General features: G+C 42.8%; 1 protein-coding gene across 4 annotated transcripts in view; it reads right to left on the reverse strand.

Moving 5' to 3' along the window:
• Nucleotides 1-19,197, reverse strand: part of FGF13 (fibroblast growth factor 13) — a 138,922-nt gene that overhangs the window by 62,305 nt on the left and 57,420 nt on the right. For 3 of the 4 annotated variants that reach the window (XM_058197216.1, XM_058197214.1, XM_058197217.1), the window contains one exon: nt 11,174-11,341. The exons of the other annotated variant lie outside the window; for it this stretch is intronic. In XM_058197216.1, coding sequence (XP_058053199.1) covers nt 11,174-11,339 — 166 coding nt within the window. In that variant the 5' untranslated portion in view covers nt 11,340-11,341. The remainder of the gene's footprint in view (nt 1-11,173; nt 11,342-19,197) is intronic. 4 annotated transcript variants of the gene reach the window in all.

The raw sequence follows: 19,197 nt of genomic DNA on the forward strand, positions 1-19,197 counted from the left end.
GGTCAGCGTGAAGAATTTGGGTTGCGCTACGCCAGGTAAGGCCAAACGCACACCTGAGGCTAGACAGTGGGAATGCTGGACATCTGTTGGGTCCTTCAGCTGGGTTGCTCCTTGCCGACAAACCGATTACTGCAGGCTAGGAGAAGTGATCTCTGCAATGCTGCGATCGCACTGTAAGCAATTGTAACTCAGTGACCAACTGCTGCATAACTTCAGATCCTTCTAGAGATGGTGAATCTTACGGACTGAACCTCTGCTTTGATCTCAGTAGCAATAGCACTTAGACTTATATACCGCTTCACCATGCTTTTACAGACTTCTCTAAGCAGTTTACAGAATCAGCCTCTGGCCCCCAACAATTTTGGGTCCTCATTTTACCCACCTCGGAAGGATGGAAGGCTGAGTCAACCTTGAGACAATCAGGATCGAACTGCTGGCAGTGGGCAGAGTTAGCCTGCAATGCTGTATTGTAACCACTGGTAGGGAGGGAAGGAAGGAAGGAAGGAAGGAAGGAAGGAAGGAAGGAAGGAAGGAAGGAAGGAAGGAAGGCTAAGTCAAACATGAACCAGTGAGAATTGAACTGCCAAACTGCAGGCAGCTGGCAGTCAGCAAAAATAGCCCGCAGGACTGCAATCTAATCACTGCACCACAGTAACCATCATTTTATAAGACCTGGGTTCAGGAAAACAGCTAGGTTGTGAGACTGACATATACTAAATGACTGTGACATGGTGAATGAAAGCATCTTTGTGAAGCGAACATAAAAGAGCACCGATGTCGTTACCTAGTTGGGTCACGAAACATCTGCAAGAAAACAACCACACTCAGAGAGCACCAAGGACCCCTAAGCTCAACCCTGAGCTGCAAACATCCTTCTACTGTAGAACATCAAAGAAATGCTTACTGCAGAACAGGTGATTGAGGAAATAAAGCACAACTATTAATTTCCACCGAAGCCACACCACAGAGGCTCAAGGATGGCGTGTAGCCATTCAGGTGGGTTTTTGGGGGGCGTTTAACCCTAGTTCCCCTCTAATTTTGGGTCCTCATTTTACCTACCTTATAAAGGATGGAAGGCTGAGTCAACCTTGGGCCTGGTGGGACTAGAACCTGCAGTAATTGCAGGCAGCTGTGTTAATAACAGACTGTCTTACCAGTCTGAGCCACAGAGGCTTCCAAGATACTTTCCATGTATTTTCATGTTTTTGGGAGGGGGAGGGAAGGGAGGGAGATTTTACCTGGGAACGTCTAACAGTTACCCCTCTCTCAAATGATCGTATGTCCCAACTCTGTTGGCTTAAAAAAAAATACTAACTAAGCCAACCAGCCAGCCTGTTGGTGAATGTTCAATTTTGGCTGTGCTGTCACACTTATCGCTTTTGCAAATGTAATGGGCCATTTGACATTCATCATGATTTTGTAATTTGTGATTCAGAAGCGTCTGTAGTGGTGGAGAAGGATGTTCTATGTCTTGTTTGTTTATGTAGCTTGTGCTGTGATGCAGTACCAAGGGAGAAAGAAGACTGAAGCGAACATCTTGGGAACTAACAGGACCAAGGAGAGCTCCTGGAAAGACACTGCAAGCCAAACCAAGCTAAAAAGAGAGAGAAGCATAAATAGATACAGATACAGATGAACAGACCTATAGATGTAGGTCATCTAATCCAGGGGTCTCCAACCTTGGCAACTTTAAGACTTGTGGACTTCAACTCCCAGAGCAAAGCTGGTTGAGGAACTCTGGGAGTTGAAGTCCACAAGTCTTAAAATTGCCAAGGTTGGAGACCACTGATCTAGTCCAACCCCCCGCCCAAGCAGGAGACCCTATATCATTTCTGACAAATGGCAGTCCAGTCTCCTCTTGAAAGCTTCCAGTGACGAAGCTCCCACAACTTCCCAAGGCAACTTCTGTTCCATGGGTTGATGGTTCTCACTGTCAGAAAATTTCTCCTTATTTCCAGGTTGAATCTCTCTTTGTTCAGTTTCCATCCATTCTTCCTTGTCTGGCCTTCAGGTGCTTTGGAAAATAGCTTGAGCCCTTCCTCTCTGTGGCAGCCCCTCAGATACTGGAACACTGCTATCCTGTCTCCCCTGGTCCTTCTCTTCACTAGACTAGCCATGCCCGATAGAATTTAGTGCAACTGTCATTAAGCTGGCATGTTCCATTTGTGTTGGACTAAATCTGAAGAATTTCAGACTTCTGGTCCTTTTTGCTTTAGCACTATTTGTTCCCCCACTCCTAAAGATATTCCCTCTAATATGGGGATGGGTGGGGTTGCAGAAAGCACTGAAGGACAGGTGAACCCAAGACCACTGTCCACAACCATGTTTCTCATCCACCAAAGACAAGATTTGGTAGCTGTGTCCCTTTCTTAAGAAAGAAAGTAGCCTCGCACACAGATCAGCTCTCTGTGAGGTAGAAGAATCCCAATGAGTAACCACCCAGCATCCTCCTACTGATGGTTGGAGGTGAATGGTGTCCATCGAAGAGAGCATCTGCTTCAACTCGTACAGTCCATCCCATTTTTTTCTCAGCTGTTGGGCTTCCATGGGAAACTGATGGTCCTTCATTACCAATCCGCTTTGGTTCTGCTAAGTTACTCTGCCTTTCTGTACAAAAGTTTAGAGGTGTCTCAAGGGAGATGTTGTAGCCGCCGGTGGCCAGAGGAGCTGGCAGCAGAGTTGGACAGCGAGAAGGTTGAGGAGAAACTTGGGCCAGTCCTGAGAACTGGGGAAGCCTCAGACGAGGGCTCTGCATCGGAGGCAGAGAGGGAGTTAGAAAACAGCGAGGCAGAGGAACAGCTGGAGCCCGTTCCCAGTTCTTTGCATGCGCAGAGCTGCCAGAAGACAAGAACAATTCAGAAAGCAGGGTCGACTCGGGAGTAAAGCCAAACCTTGGAGGTGGTTGGCCCCTCCCATAGGAAACAAAAAAGGAGCGAACAGGGAGGGGGCTTTTGCAGGAAACAATTCGTTCATTCCGTGACTCTGAGAGACTCTGTGCCGGGTTTTGCCTTGTATTGCGGTTGGGAACAAGTTACGTGGCAGCTTGCCAAACGAGATCAGGTGTGTTGAGAAATATTCCTTTGCTAAACTGTTCGGACAAACCTTGCTGACTGTGAAGGAACATAATTCACAGTGGTGTAAATAAAAGAGGTTTTTCCGAGACCAGTTCCAGCCTCCTGTTGTGACCCAGGCCCAAGCAGGTAGTAGGAAACTCAGTCCGTGAAAAAACAAACAAACTTTATTCGAACAGCTGAGAATTACTTCATTCCCAGCGTTGTTCAACCCAAATTAAAACAAATTCCTCCCAACACAAATTCCTCAGTCCTATGGCAAACCTTGGTCCAATTAGGCAAACTGCCAAAGGCCTTTCTTGGCAAATGTTCAGAAGTCACAAAAATAAATGCAAGACGTAGACGAAGAAGAAGACGAAGCTACCAATGTTGTTTTCTGGCGAAGCTCAAATGCCGGTACGGGTCTGTTTTAAGCCTTATGGGACGGGCCAATCATCTCTTGGCCCTACTCCCGAGTCATCCTCTCTGCTTGAGCTGCTCTTGCCTTCTGGCAGCTCTTCTCATGCATGTATTAGGAACAAGCTCCTCCTGTTCCTCTGCCTCACTACTGTCAGCCTCTGGAGGCTGTGGAGTCCACACCTCACTTCCCGATGGCCCGGCCCCACCTCAACCTCATCACTGTCCAATTCCATTGCCAGCTCTGCAGGCTGTTGACAGACCACAACACCTCCTGCTTGTTAAGGGAGCCTCAGTCAGAACAGGAGACTACATAGAAAAGGAAGCAGGAAGCAGGAGGAAGAGATAATCCCATTAAAAAAAAAGAAAAAGAAATGAGTTTGGGCTTCATGCCAAAGGTGTGATTATAGGACTACCACAATCCAAAGGACGTGTTTTTGTTCCTTTGTTTCCTTTTCCTTTTTTTCAAACAAGAAACCAGCCAACACATACAAAACACACCACCTCAATTAGAGGCTGTCTGCTCTTGAATGTATGGATACAAATTACATTTTCAAAGCCAGACTTGGCTAGGCAGCCCTTCCTTTTCAGGAAAAAAAAAAAGAAGAACAGGAGCTGACACTTCATGTCTTTAGGAGAACAAATCACGGGAAGAAGAAGACATGCTGGTAGCCCTTTGGCTGTTGCATCTCTGCCCGAGAAGAGCGGCGCGTGTCTTCTGCACATTTGCCTCCAGCTAATGTAGAAGAGACACACAAATGTCTGGGGAATTTATGGTGTAGCGGGCCAGGTGACTCTTCCATTTATCTTCCCCTCTGGGGAATTTAGGAGAATGCAAAGGTTGCCCACAATCACAGTAGAAGATGGATGTACTGGGGGGGGGGAGGAGCTGCTGGGGGTCCGTAAGGGTTTGGGAGAACCTCTAGCTAGGATTCTGTGCAGTTCAGAGAACCCCCAAATCCCACTCCTGGCTGGCCCAGCCTGCTCCACCCCATCCCTCACAGTATTTGTATTTGTACTATTTGTATTATTTGAATTTATATCCCGCCCTTCTCCGAAGACTCCGGGCGGCTTACATTGTGTAAGGCAAAAGTCTCATCCTATTTGTATATTTATATACAAAGTCAACTTATTGCCCCCCCAACAATCTGGGTCCTCATTTTACCTACCTTATAGATTTTAAATTTATACTGGTTTTAATGGGTTTTATTATTTATATTGTTCTTTTTTAATTATTTGGCTGTGTAGAATAAGTTTTTTAATTGATATTTTATTCTGTATTTATATGTACCTTTTTATTTGCCTGAGTCCCTAGGGAGATAGGGTGGTATACAAATACGATAAATAAATAAAGAAATAAAGGATGGAAGGCTGAGTCAACCTTGGGCCTGGTGGGACTCGAGCCTGCAGTAATTGTAATTGCAGGCAGCTTCCCAGCCCTTAGTCCCCATGCAGCCCGTTTTGGATGCAGGTAAGTGCAGGGCATGCACAGAGGCTCAGGGAGGGCGAAAAACAGGCCTATTAGAAGTTTGGGAAGGCCGGAAACAGACCTGGGTCCCTGGAACCTGGGAGGCCGTTTTTGCCCTCCTGGAGGCTTGAGGAACGCCTCCAGAGCCTGGGGAGGGCAAAAACACCCCCTCGCCATGGTGCAGGAGGCTAACTAGGCCACGCCCACCATGGCCACACCCACCCAGCAACCGGGGAGAAAACCCCTTGTTAAAATTTTTGAAGCCCGCCCCTGGATGAACTTCTAGAACAAGCCAAAACAGACCTTGTGGATTCCAAAGAGAGAGGGGGGGGGCACGACAACAAAGAAACACTCCATCTTTAGCCTTGAAGGAATAAAAGGGGGAAGGGGGAGAATATTTATGAATATGTATTTTTTTTTTCAGACCAAGTCTATTCTCCCGCCTGACTCGCCCGGCTGGCGATGTATAATATGCCCGCAATCAGCACCGCTTGTTTCCACTGCTGCAGGATCAATATTCATTCAACATTTGTGGGTAGATAACATCGTCATTTTCTCTTTTCTTGCCTGCGCTCTTTTGTGAATAGCAATACCCGATTCTTGGAAAGGAAAGGGGAGGGAAAAAAAAAGGGAAGAAAAATAGCATTTGTCCTTTATGATTCATTTGTGTATCAGAACGAGACTGAGGGTCTTGTCATTAAAAAACATTTTCTGGAAGGATGATTTAAGGAGGACTTATGTCCCTGAAACAGCAACGGATGAGATGCGAAAGGAAAGGAAAGGAAAGGAAAGAAGGAAAGGAAAAAAGAGAAAAGGAAACGAAAAGGAAAAGGAAAAGAAAGAAGGAAAGGAAGGAAAAGGAAAGGAAAGGAAAGGAGAAAAAGGAGAAGGGAAAGGAAAGGAAATAAAATAACATGCTTTGGGGTCCAGCAACTGTGTTTGTGTCTTTGTGTGTTCATTTATGGATAGGGAGGGGAGGAGGGTGGGAGGGAGAGAGAAAACCTCTTTAAAAAAGAAGGAAAGTTTGTTAAAATCCAGGAAAAAAAATCAGTGAAAACATTTGGATTTGAGGATATCGAGTTCCTTTGAACAAACATCCCAGGGTAAAAAGAGAATTAATGTTCTGCTAAGAAGCACAACTGCACCAGCCTGTTGGTGGCGTTTCCTTTACAGCCCTGAGCCACACATGGAAGAGGGGGAACACACCCTGTTCACTGTTACATGGGGCTACTATCACTCGCTCTGCAGACCCTTGTATTTCAATTTCACTCAGAATAGATCTGGAAGGGACCTTGGTGGTCTTCTAATCCAACCCCTGCTCAAGCAGGAGACCGTAAACCATTTCAGATAGGTGGCTGTCCAATCTTTTCTTAAAAATCTCCAGTGACGAAGCTCCTACAACTTCTGAAGGCAAGTCATTTCCCTGATGAATTGTTCTAACTGTCAGGAAATTTCTCCTTAGTTCTAAGTTGCTTCTTTCTTTGATTAGTTTCCACCCATTGCTTCTTGTTCTACCCTCAGGTGCTTTGGAGAACAGCCCGACTCCCTCTTCTTTGTGGCAGCCCCTGAGATATTGGAAGACTGCTATCATGTCTCCCCTAGTCCTTCTTTTCATTAAACTAGACATACCCAGTTCCTGCAGCTGTTCTTCATATCCTTTGGAGCACAGGTTGACCTCTCTTCTCCGTGACACCTCCTCAAGTAAAAGAATAACAGAGTTGGAAGGGATCTTGGAGGCCTTCTAGTCCAGCCCCCTGCTCAAGCAGGAGCCCATACACCATTTCAGACAAGTGACTGTCCAGTCTCTTCTTAAAAACCTCCAGTGATGAAGCACCCACAACTTCTGCAGGCAAGTTGTTCCACTGGTTAATTGTTCTAACTGTCAGGAAATTTCTCCTTAGTTCTAAGTTGCTTCTCTCCTTGATTAGTTTCTAACCATTGTTTCTTATCCTGCCCTCAGGTGCTTTGGAGAATAGCTTGACTCCCTCTTCTTTGGGGCAGCCCCTCAAGTACTGGAAGACTGCTATCATGTCCCCCCTAGTTCTTCTTTTCTCTAGACTGGCCATACCCAATTCTTTCTAGTTTATTAAAATCCAATCAATGTAGGCCATTTTTGTGTCCTTCCTAGAAGTCATCCAGGAGATGGACATCTCACTATCTTCTGACGTTGCAAATTTCCAGCATTCTTTGTCATGTTTACTGGATAGTTGAGGTGCAGTTGATATATGGAGGCCTCCTATTAACCAGAAGATGACTAACTTAGGAGTGAACCAGCTTAGTAAACCACTTTAAACTTGAAGGTTACCAATTGCCCAATGGATTATCTCCAGTTTCTGTCTATTTCTGCTCAACCATAACCGAACACTTGATCTCTCTCTGGATGGACATGTGCAGATGGTGTACGCTTGGCTGATGTTCATGCACTCTCCACCGTTGTGTGTGTGTGTGTGTGTGTGTTCAGTGGCACCATTTGCACAAGTCTGCTTCAACATCCTTTCTACTGCAAGGCATTCCTCATCCGCGAGGAGACATTTGCAACACAAACAATCTTGTCCTGTGAATCAGGCAGAAAAAAAACCCAGATCCAAGTGGACAGCTTCGCTGGACAACGTGTGCATGGCAAAGGAAGCCCTTGTCAAAAACTCCACTCCACAACTGTCACGAAAACCTAACGTCTCTTGGGGGGTGGGGTGGGTGTCAACGAAGTCCAAAAGAGCAACTCGAGAGAGAAGATTAGGGAACGGCAACAAAGCACTAAATAGCTGAAACCTCCCAAAAAACACTTAATGGGGCTGCTACCTGTGGCAGTGTGACATCATTGACCTTGGAACATTTGGCAGTAAATGACACGGCAAAACTTGGAAGAAATTATGCATGCCGACTGAACGTTGAACATAAAAGACCCAGCAGTTCAGAGATTTAAGAACTCTTCGTTGATACACAAGAGATTAAACTTCAAGGAAGTTCTATGTTTTGAAAAACCTGGATATCGCGGTTGAAAGCATACATGTAGCTACCACATCCAAGTTCACACCAGCCCCCTCTCCCAGTGCTATCCGTTTGCAGGTTGGACTCAAAAATCCCCATCATCCCCAACCGACATGCTGGCTGGGATGATGGGAGTTTTGATTTAACAGACCTGGACACACTAAGCCTCAAGCGAAGGAGAAGGTTATTACAGAGGGCATTTTTCGAACAGTCAACAGAGCAAAAATGTTATGCTTTGGGAGGACACTCGCATATGTAGGAGCCAAGTTAAGAAATATTCGTCCGTCGGAAAGTGACTGGAAACTTTTTACTGTGGTCAGCCATCCAGAAGACTGGAAAAATGCCTTCTCCATCCAGATACATCATCACCGTTCAGAGTTTGGCGATGGATGCTTGCATGAGAACTAAACGATGGAAAGAGAGATCGAAAGCTTGAATGTTGAAACAACAACACATTACCTCTACTAGTCGCGTCCTTGGTTGGACCCATAGTTACGATTTATATTGATATTGATTGTTTCCTGATTGCTTATTTGTACCCTATGACTATCATTAAGTGTTGGACCTTATGATTCTTGCTGAAAGTGTCTTTTCTTTTATGTACACTGAGAGCTTATGCACCAAAGACAAATTCCTTATGTGTCCAATCACACTTGGCCAATAAAAAATTCTATTCTATTCTATTCTATTCTATTCTATTCTATTCTATTCTATTCTATTCTATTCTATTCTATTCTATTCTATTCTATTCTATTCTATTCTATTCTCTATTCCATTCCATTCCATTCCATTCCATTCCATTCCATTCTCTACTCTACTCTACTCTACTCTACTCTACTCTACTCTACTCTACTCTATTCTATTCTATTCTATTCTATTCTATTCTATTCTATTCTATTCTATTCTATTCTATGATTGCTTATTTGTACCCTATGACTATCATTAAGTGTTGGACATTATGATTCTTGCTGAAAGTGTCTTTTCTTTTATGTACACTGAGAGCTTATGCACCAAAGACAAATTCCTTATGTGTCCAATCACACTTGGCCAATAAAAAATTCTATTCTATTCTATTCTGTTCTGTTCTATTCTCCATTCTCCATTCCATTCCATTCCATTCCATTCCATTCCATTCCATTCCATTCCATTCCATTCCATTCCATTCCATTCCATTCCATTCCATTCCATTCTCTACTCTACTCTACTCTACTCTACTCTACTCTACTCTACTCTACTCTACTCTATTCTATTCTATTCTATGATTGCTTATTTGTACCCTATGACTATCATTAAGTGTTGTACCTTATGATTCTTGATGAACGTATCTTTTCTTTTATGTACACTGAGAGCCTATGCACCAAGACAAATTCCTTGTGTGCCCAATCACACTTGGCTAATAAAAAAAAAATCTATTCTATTCTAGTTGCATTTAAGCATGATCTAAGTATGCAACAGTTTTGTGTAGCTCAAGACCTAGATCGGGGGTGTCAAACTCAAGGAGCGGGGGGCCAGATCCCGTGATGCCTCTGCCAGGGAAAACAGAGCTCAGGAGGGCCATGTAGCTCCGTTTTCCTTGGCAGAGGATTGCAGGAGGTCGTCGCAGCCGAAACAGAGCTTGGGAGCCCTGCTCGGGCCACTACAGTTGCCCCCGACACGGGTGACGTTGAGCTGGCCACACACCCCCTGGCCATGCCCCCCCCTGCCCTGAGGTCAAACACAACCTTGATGCGGCCCTCAATGAAATCGAGTTTGGCACCCTTGACCTAGATGCTTGCTTGGGAAGGAACAGAGAAAAGGGGCGTGAATAAGAGCACAAATGTGCCTATTGTTCCTGTCCTATTGTTTCCTTTCATTATATCCAATTAATATAGTTATTACTATATAGTTATTACTATAGTTATTACCATATAGTTACATACTTATGCTTATATATATGCTTATATATTACATAGTTATTTTCATGCTTATGCTTATATATACTGTTGTGACAAAATAATAAATAAATAAAATAAATATAGCAACTTAGTAGATAGCTTGAATGGATCTGAGCAATGTCCTACCTAAACCCAACTCTAACCCTAGCTCAAAGTAAACCACAGTTTGTTCATTGCCAGCCAAAACCATCTAGCCTTAAACACCGAATCAAATCCACCTATGTAGACTATGAGTTCATTAGCTAAATAGCCATATATAGAGAGAAGCTGGTGTAAAACATGCGAAATCTTACCAGGTAGAATTGAGGCAGTAATAAAATAAAATTAAAAAAAAATGGATGAGAGAAAACATTATAGAAATACCAAGAAATCACTTGTCCCAAAAACCACGGGAAAGGGGGAAAAAAATTAGGAAAGATGGTTTAATCTCATACACCGACACCCCCCAAGGCAAGTAAGATCAAAGTTTGCTCTTCCCAAGTTCATAAACAAGCAAATCATTAACGGTCCAACGATATGGGATCTCTGGAGAATAAATTAAACAAAGGACGGGAGAGAGAGAGAGAGACACACACACACACACACGCACATTCCAATTTTGTTCTATGACATGCAAGAGGTTTTCCAAAGTGCAACGGGGACATGCAGGAAACCTTAACCCTGCTTTGCCAAACTTCAGCTCGTGGAAGCAATTTTTGGGAAGATCAGCAGAAGCAATGCACAAACCAAGCTTTCAAGAAGGACCCAAGATTTACGTTTCAAGTCTAGGGTAATGACAATTCTCCCCAGCTCAGGACAACGGTTAAAAGCATCGAGATAACTCCAGGAATGGATGAAAGGATCGGAGCTGGGAAGAAACCAGAAACTCCCAAGATATTTCTTTCAGAAGAGCAAGCAAATTTGGCAGCCAGAAGGCAACGAATGCCTCCAACCTTTTACAAATGCCTCCAACTCTTTTTAGAGTTATAAAAGTCCCATTTTTGGGTGTGTGTGTGTGTGGGTGGGGGGGACTAAAATTACAGGCTCTTCCCCACACTTTACAAGCAAGCAAAAACAAGGCGGAGAGACGAATTCTAGGCAGCTTCTCATTTCCTGGTGCATCAAATGCAGAGTCAGAAGTGAACATAAGAAGACTCAACAGGCCAGGCGCAGGCTTTCCAGAAAAAACGAAGCAAAAAGAAGAAATGAAAAAAAAAATAAAAGGAAAGGGAGAAAGAAAGAATCCAAGGAGGAGAAGGAAACCCTCCCCCCCTGAAAAAAAAGAAAAGAAAAGAAAGGAAGGGCAAAAAGCAAAGGAAGATGCACGGAGCACAAACCTTCCGGCTCGGTATTCTCTTTGAGGTGGACTTGCTTCAGTGGGCAACAGAAGATTTCGTGGCATTTAGTTCGGAAAGGGAACTGCCTTTTCTTTAGTTCCGTGGATTGGATGGAGTCTTGCCGTAACATAATATATTCCTGTGTGCCAGGAGAGGCGTCATCCATAACTGCGGTTACCACACAACAAAAATGAACTAAAGTTAGAATGGAAAGGGCTTAAAAAAAACCACCGGAAGAAGAAAACTTAAAAGCAAAAACCTAGAGAAGAAAAATAATAATCAAAAGTCAGGTTTGTCATGATCAGAGGAAGGTGGTAAGAAGCAGGGAAGGGACAGAAGGGAGAAGAAGGTGGCTGGGTGGAAAATTAAAATGCAGTGGATTAACGTACTTGGTTAGACGAAGGAGAGAATGAGAGAGAGAGAGAGAGAGAGAGAGCAGAACACAAAAGGCAAAACAGTTCACTCCTACATACTTACAACAGACTTAACTTCTATTTCAAACCATCATTCTAGGAAATGCAGGCTAAGTGAAATCTTTACCAAACACACAACTTTTCCGGGGGGGGGGCAGGGGACCTGATTTATTTTTTGAGGGGTTGGGGAGCACATATGCAGATTACAAAGGTGTATCAGGAAACACTTTTTAAACTACTTTACTCCTACATTCAACAAAGCAAAAAAACACACAATGATTAAATCCCCAAGGTAACAGAATCATAGGAGAAGAGAGGTGGAAGGGACCGTCGAGGTCTTCTAGTCCAACCACCCCTGCTCAGTCAGGCGACCTTATCCCATTTCAGGCCGATGGTTGTCCAATCTCTTTTTTAAAAAATCTATCAATCAATCTATCTATCTATCTGTCTGTCTGTCTGTCTGTCTGTCTGTCTGTCTGTCTGTCTGTCTGTCTGTCTGTCTGTCTGTCTGTCTGTCTGTCTATCTATCTATCTATCATCTACAGTTTCTCTCTCTATCATCTATCTATTTCTCTATCATCTATCTCTCTATCTCTCATCTCTCTCTTCTCTATATACATCTTTCTCTCTCTCTCTCTCTCTCTCTCTCCATCTCTCATCTCTCTCTCATCTCTCATTTATCTATCTATCTCTTCCATGGTGAAAGCAGGGGCATCTCAGCTGAAAAGCCTTCCTCTCTACTCATTTATGAGAGTACGGTCATAAGCCGAGGACCGTCTGTTATCACCCAGTTGGAACGGAGACCCAGTTCTAGAGAAAGTTCTTGCAGGTGGTTTGGATCTTGGAATCTGCAAGCTGAACTGCTGATCCCAAGATCAGACCAACCGTGGTGCCTTGAAGGCAGAAGCTGGCCAGGCCAGGCAGACACCTTCTTCTCCTACGGACTTCTCTCGTGCCTCAGCCACCAAGCCGAAGGAGAATTCCTGTACAAAAATGCTGTCCTTCCTGCTTCTCAGCTTCATCAACTTAAAAACAAAAGCAGAGCTGACTTCTTTCATGGAACAGATGCTGCTTTCCAGTTGCTAGGGGACTTGTGGAAGGCGACCGACATCTGGTCTTCTGCCATTCGTAGTAGCAAATTAAGCCTTTAAGAAGAGAAGGGATATCGGCTGCTTGGGAGTTGCACGGCTAGTTCAAAAAGAAATTTTGGCAGCAAATTTGCCGGCATGCAACCGAGATGAATACAATTAGGTAGTGTTTTAAAATCTCTTGATAATTATGCATGGCTGCCTGAGGATAAATTGTTTGCCATTTGGTTTCGGTAGACGGGTATTTGGGCTTACAGGGTAATTACGCCATTAGCGAAATATTGACATTTAGACGTTAATGAATTGGCCTGATAGTTATCTATTATTCACTTGTGCTTTGGAATATGAATTCCTTTGGCGCCCTTTGTGGAATCGTGGCCAGGATTTCTCAGGGAAGCTGCTCAAATTGCTTTAGTCCACGAGGATCCATGAGGACTAGGAAGATGTGAAGCCTCAAAAGGGCAGTTGAAAACCATCTGGAGAATTTTGCATCAGCCGCTGATAAAAGCTGGTTTGGCTACCAGGATAAATCTCTCCACTCGTTTCCTAATTGAAAGAGAACTGCCTTCCTTCCCCCATCCTCCCTGCCTCTTTAGAACCTAGAACCAATAGGTTGCAATGCTGGCTTGTTGCTATGACAACGCTCCCAGGAAAAAGTGCCATGGTTTTTCCCATTGAAGATCTATAACCCCAACACCACCTTCTGGAACATCGCAGAAGCATAGAGTTTGTGCAAGAGGACATTAAAACTCACAGATTGATGCAAAACCTGGACATTTAAGTGTCTCAACTTGATACCCTTTAAGATGTGTGGACTTCAACTCCCAGAATTCCCCAGCCGGGGGAAATCATACAGCTGCATTCTTAGAAACCATAAAAGGTTCCTGCCTTTATTGGAAGCTTAGAAGGAAAACAGTATTCTTAGAAAACACAACGAAACCAAAAAACACCACCACCAAAACACTGTAATATCTTCCAGCCTTTGTCAAATCATTTAAAAAAAAAAATTGATGTAGACTTTTGCAAACAAAGAAAGAAGTCGGAGAAGAAGAACAAAAAAAGAATCCAGCGTTGCAAAGTGAATTTTTTCCCCTTTTATAATCTGTTTCTTCTTAGTAACTGTTTCCCCCCCTCACTCTTGTCTTTGCTGCTGACATCATAATCTGTTGCCATGGCACTGGGGGAGCGATCAGAATAATTTCGCTCAAGAGCATAACCTTTCATCAAGGTGAACACACCAAAGTGGGACAGAAATTTTTTTGGGGAAAGTAGCATCTCTGAATAGGCGAGGACCGGTATTTAGGATGTTTATGCTCTTGTGCCTGGCTTTAATCCTTTCGATAGAATAGATGTTCTCTTGGATAGAGAGCATCAAATGTAGATGTTATTGATCAGAAATGTTATTTTTAGCAAAATCCACCAGGGGGAAAACCTGTGGTTAAAAGTGAGATTATTATTTTTTTTTAAAAAAAAGAAAGGATGTTTTTTTCCCCCCTAACTTGACTAAATTTCTTTTCCTAATTCGAAAAGTAACCCTTCATCTAAGACAGGGGCCTCCAACCTTGGCAACTTTAAGACCTGTGGGCTTCAACTCCTTACAACCAACGGTAGACAGTTTAAGCTTAAAGTTTTGGGGGTTTGGTGAAGAATCAGGTAGTGCATTGCCCACTCTGTTGCTGAAGTCGTATTTTCTGCAATCGAGTTTGGAGCAGTTTACCCTGAGTTTGTATCTATTGTGTGCTCATGTATTGTTGTGGTTGAAGCTGAAGTAGTCATTGACAGGTAGGGCATTGTGGTAGATAATTTTATGTACTATGCTTAGATCAGACTGAAGTCAGCGTAGTTCTAAGTTGCCTAAGCCCAAAATTTGGAGTTTGGTGGCATAAGGTATTTTATTGCGGGTAGAGGAGTGGAGGACTCTTCTCGTAAAATATCACGTCCTATATAATCGCCAGTTTTTCGATGCCACGCACGTGCGTGGAAAGCTAGCGCTCACATTTTTGGTTCCGGGAGAGCCAGTTGTTACAGTATATGATGCCCTCCTCTGATTGGAACTAAATTTTCCTACTGGTCAACTTTCTGCCTTCCGTACCCGATTTGCAAAATGACAACCCGGTTCTTGTTGCTGAAATCCATGTGTTAGTTACTTAGATTTTAGCAAGGAACTCTTATTCATCATTCATTCTGATTGATGGTTCTTATTTCACTTCTACACACTGTCTTCAGTGCCCTGATTAATTATTGAATCTCAATTTGATTTTAATGCCGGTTTTGAAATGTTAAATTGCAATAGGATCCCTTTTATACTGCATGCTGCACTAATCTAATGAGACGCTGAACATTCTTATTCATTTTTTTTACAGCCTCTTCTACGTCTTCTTCTCTTTTTTCTTTTTTAAAATAGCTTTTCAGAAAATCTAGAGCAGCGGGGGAAAAAAAAAGAAATAATCAATTAGCTGATTGATCACACCGTTGCTGAGATTGGATCCCTCTGGTTTATTCTAGATTGACTAAACCCACTCTCAATTTTTGTTTTTTTGAGAGTACAGAAACATGCTACAATTTCAGACAGGGTACAGATTCTTCTTCCTTCACTCCTTGTGAAAACCTCGTGAGTTCTTGGTTTAATATTTGGAATGAACTTCCCCCTGGTTTACGTCAAGTGCCTGATCTTCGGACTTTTCGCCGTGAGCTGAAAACGCACCTATTTATTCAAGTGGGACTGGCTTAGAAGTTTTACTAAATTTTAACTGGGGCTATTTATATTTAGGATTTTAAACTGTTTTAAATTTTGGCCATTTTCTAATATGTTTTGTTTTAGTCTTGTTTTAAAGTGTATATTGTGGATTTTTATTTGGCTGTACACCGCCCTGAGTCGGGAGAAGGGCGGTATAAAAATCGAATAAAATAAAATAAATAATAATAAATATGGGGGATGAACAATATGGAGCTTTTGGCTGCTCCAAGAAGCAATCCTCTTTTTACCTTTTTTTTTAAAAAAAATATTTTTTACTTGCCGTTTCATTTTAATTTTAAAAAATGATACTATTACAAAACCCAGAGAAATTAAAAAACTTCAAAACTGTATATTCAGAAGGCTAAATCTTGGATACCTTGCTAGGCGCAAAAGCAATAAAAGGTTTTATTGCACCTGTACAACAGCTGTTTTTCAAAAAAAATAAGTGATCTCTATCAAGAAAACAGTTTTAGTAATAGTATCTGTATGCTTGAGGACATCTGACTGACACCCATGTTAAATAAGAACTAAATTCCTGACTAGACTTTTAAAGCAATCTCTAAATTAGCAGCCAAACAGCGAAGTGCAAAAATACTTAGTTATCTTTGCACATTACGAAATATTTTCCATTGATCAATCCAGAGGTAGTAACTAAGAGCTGCAACCTTCTTCACAGTCTCAGAAGTTAAAGATCACAGCGCAAAGTAATTCTCTTTTTTTTAAAAGCAAAGTAGTTAGAAGCCTGCACTTCCTTGTCTCCAAGTTGGGACAGTTAATTGATTCCTTAATTTCTCCAGTCCTCCAACGGACAATAGACTGTAGAATCTATTTTTAGGGTCTAGGTAGCCAAGCTGGTGTTTAATAGACCCATTCAACCGTGCCAGGAAATTTCTATAAATTGCACTGGAAGGTGCCAAGAGACATCAGTCATGCTTTGTCCTGGTTGATAGCAGCATGGGGAACGGACAAAAACGCTACCAGGGGTGAACCAAAAAGGAGACCTATGAAAATAGCTGCTGGTATTCATGAATTATGGGGGTATGTTTCACCCCCACTCATGGCCCCCTGACATTCCATCTAAGATGTAAGCAAGTCATATGAGTCTCCAAGGATGTTGGGGTACAATTTAAATTAAGCCAAAGGAAACCCAGTTGGGAAACTCAAGAGGAGTTGACATCAACGTTATAAATGAGCAAGGAAGTGCTCCCTTACCAATCCTGGCATAAAAATAATCTCTTGCAAGAATGATTTGGTTAGCTGAGATTGACACCGTCGGTGCCTGCTATTCAAAGGCGAAAATAATAAAAAACGCTATTGGAAAAAAAAAAAAGGATGCCAAAGGCATTGAGGATAACGATGATGTTATCCGTTGAGTTGTGTCTGATTCTGTGAGCGATTCTATGGGCCAGGTCTCTCCACGTCTTTGATCTTGCACTTCTTTGAGTTGTGTCTCTGCTGTACTGACTGGTGTCAGCTTTGATGGTGGCCAAAGGTATCAGTGCCTCGATATAAATAAACAGTCTGACAGCATCTCGATTTTTATGTGCTGTTCTGGTCACTGCTCCTCCAAAAAGGTCTAGTAGAATTGGAGAAGGTTTTTGAGGGACAGAAGCTAAGATGACCCCAAGAACTGGAGCAGCTTCGAGTTGCAACATTGGTGGCCTTTTAGTCGAGGGAGGAGGTGAGCACGAGGGGACATGATGGAAGTGTGTAAAATGATGCGTGGTGTGTGGAGAAGTCTTTGTCTCTGCCCACAATACTGCAACCAGACTGAATGAATGCACAGATCCAGGATGAACTAGAACAGACCAAAGGAGTAGTTTATTATTTAAGAGCCGTGGTGGCGCAGTGATTAGAGTGCAGTACTGCAGGCTACTTCTGCTGACTGCTGATTGCCAGCAGTTTGGCAGTTCAAATCCCACCGGCTCAAGGTTGACTCAGCCTTCCATCCTTCCGAGATTGGTAAAATGAGGAAGCATTCGTTGGGGGTAAAATGTTGGGGGCAATAGGCTGCCTTTGTAAACTGCCTAGAGAGGGCTGTAAAGCACTGTGAAGTGGTACATAACATAACATAATAACAGAGTTGGAAGGGACCTTGGAGGTCTTCTAGTCCAACCCCCTGCCCAGGCAGGAAACCCTACACCATTTCAGACAAATGGCTATCCAACATATAAATCTAAGTGCTATTGCTATTGTCCTTCCTTCCTTCCTTCCTTCCTTCCTTCCTTCCTTCCTTCCTTCCTTCCTTCCTTCCTTCCTTCCTTCCTCCCTCCCTCCCTCCCTCCCTCCCTCCCTGCCCAGTGATTAGAATACAGTATTGTAGACTAACTCTGCCGCCAGGAGTTCGATTCTGACCGGCTGAAGGTTGACTCAGACTTCCATCTTTCCGAGGTTGGTAAAATGAGGACCCAGATTGTTGTGGGCAAGAGGTTGACTCTGTAAACTGCTTAGAGAAGGCTCTAAAGCACTGTGAAGTGGTATATAAGTCTAAGTGCTATGGCTATTGCTATTATTCTTACATGAAACATTTGCAAGAAAACAACCAAGTTCAGAGAGTTCCAAGGACCCCTCCTTTCAACCCCAAGCTACAAATATTCTCCTTCATTGGTAGAAAACAAAGAGAAAGGTGATGGCAAGATTCCATATATAAACAGAGAGCAAATCCCTCTCCCTCCTAGCCCTGATGATGTTACCTACATTGGGTCAAGAAATGTTTGCAAGAAAACCACCAAGCTCAGAAAGCTCCAAGGACCCCTCATTTCACTCTGCTAAACAAATACAGTAATTCCTTCAATGCTGTCAAACTATTCACTAAGTCTGCACTACTATTAATCTTCTCATCATTCCTATCACCCATCTCCTCCCACTTATGACTGTAGGACTGTAACCTTGTGGCTTGTATCCTTACGATTTATACTGATATTGATTGGTTCCTGATTGCTTATTTGTACCCTATGACTGTCTTTAAGTGTTGTACCTTATGATTCTTGATGAAGGTATCTCTTCGCTTATGTACACTGAGAGCGTATGGACCAAAGACAAATTCCTTGTATGTCCAATCACACTTGGCCAATAAAAAATTCTATTCTATTCTATTCTATGCTATGCTATTCTATGCTATGCTATGCTATGCTATGCTATGCTATGCTATGCTATGCTATTCTATTCTATGCTATGCTATGCTATGCTATGCTATGCTATGCTATGCTATTCTATGCTATGCTATTCTATTCTATTCTATTCTATGCTATGCTATGCTATGCTATGCTATGCTATGCTATGCTATTCTATGCTATGCTATTCTATTCTATTCTATGCTATGCTATGCTATGCTATGCTATGCTATGCTATGCTATGCTATGCTATTCTATGCTATGCTATGCTATGCTATTCTATGCTATGCTATTCTATTCTATGTTATGCTATGCTATGCTATGCTATGCTATGCTATGCTATTCTATGCTATGCTATGCTATGCTATGCTATGCTATGCTATTCTATTCTATTCTATTCTATTCTATTCTATTCTATTCTATTCTATTCTATTCTGAGCTACAAACATTCTCCTTTATTGGGATATTTACTAGCACAAACGTGGAGACGGCTACCAGTTTGGTTGGCTTCTTGAGGAACTTGGTCAAATTCAAGGAAGCCCTGGGGATCGATGGCTAATAATTTTGATATCAGTGGGGCTATCTCTGAAGGCCATCTGCTAGAAGACTAGTGGACCTCCATGTCTCATGGGTTAGCCACCATGAGAACAGACAGTGAAAGCCAATTTCCAGG

Source organism: Ahaetulla prasina, chromosome 11, assembly GCF_028640845.1.
Source record: "Ahaetulla prasina isolate Xishuangbanna chromosome 11, ASM2864084v1, whole genome shotgun sequence".
Taxonomy (NCBI): domain Eukaryota; kingdom Metazoa; phylum Chordata; class Lepidosauria; order Squamata; family Colubridae; genus Ahaetulla; species Ahaetulla prasina.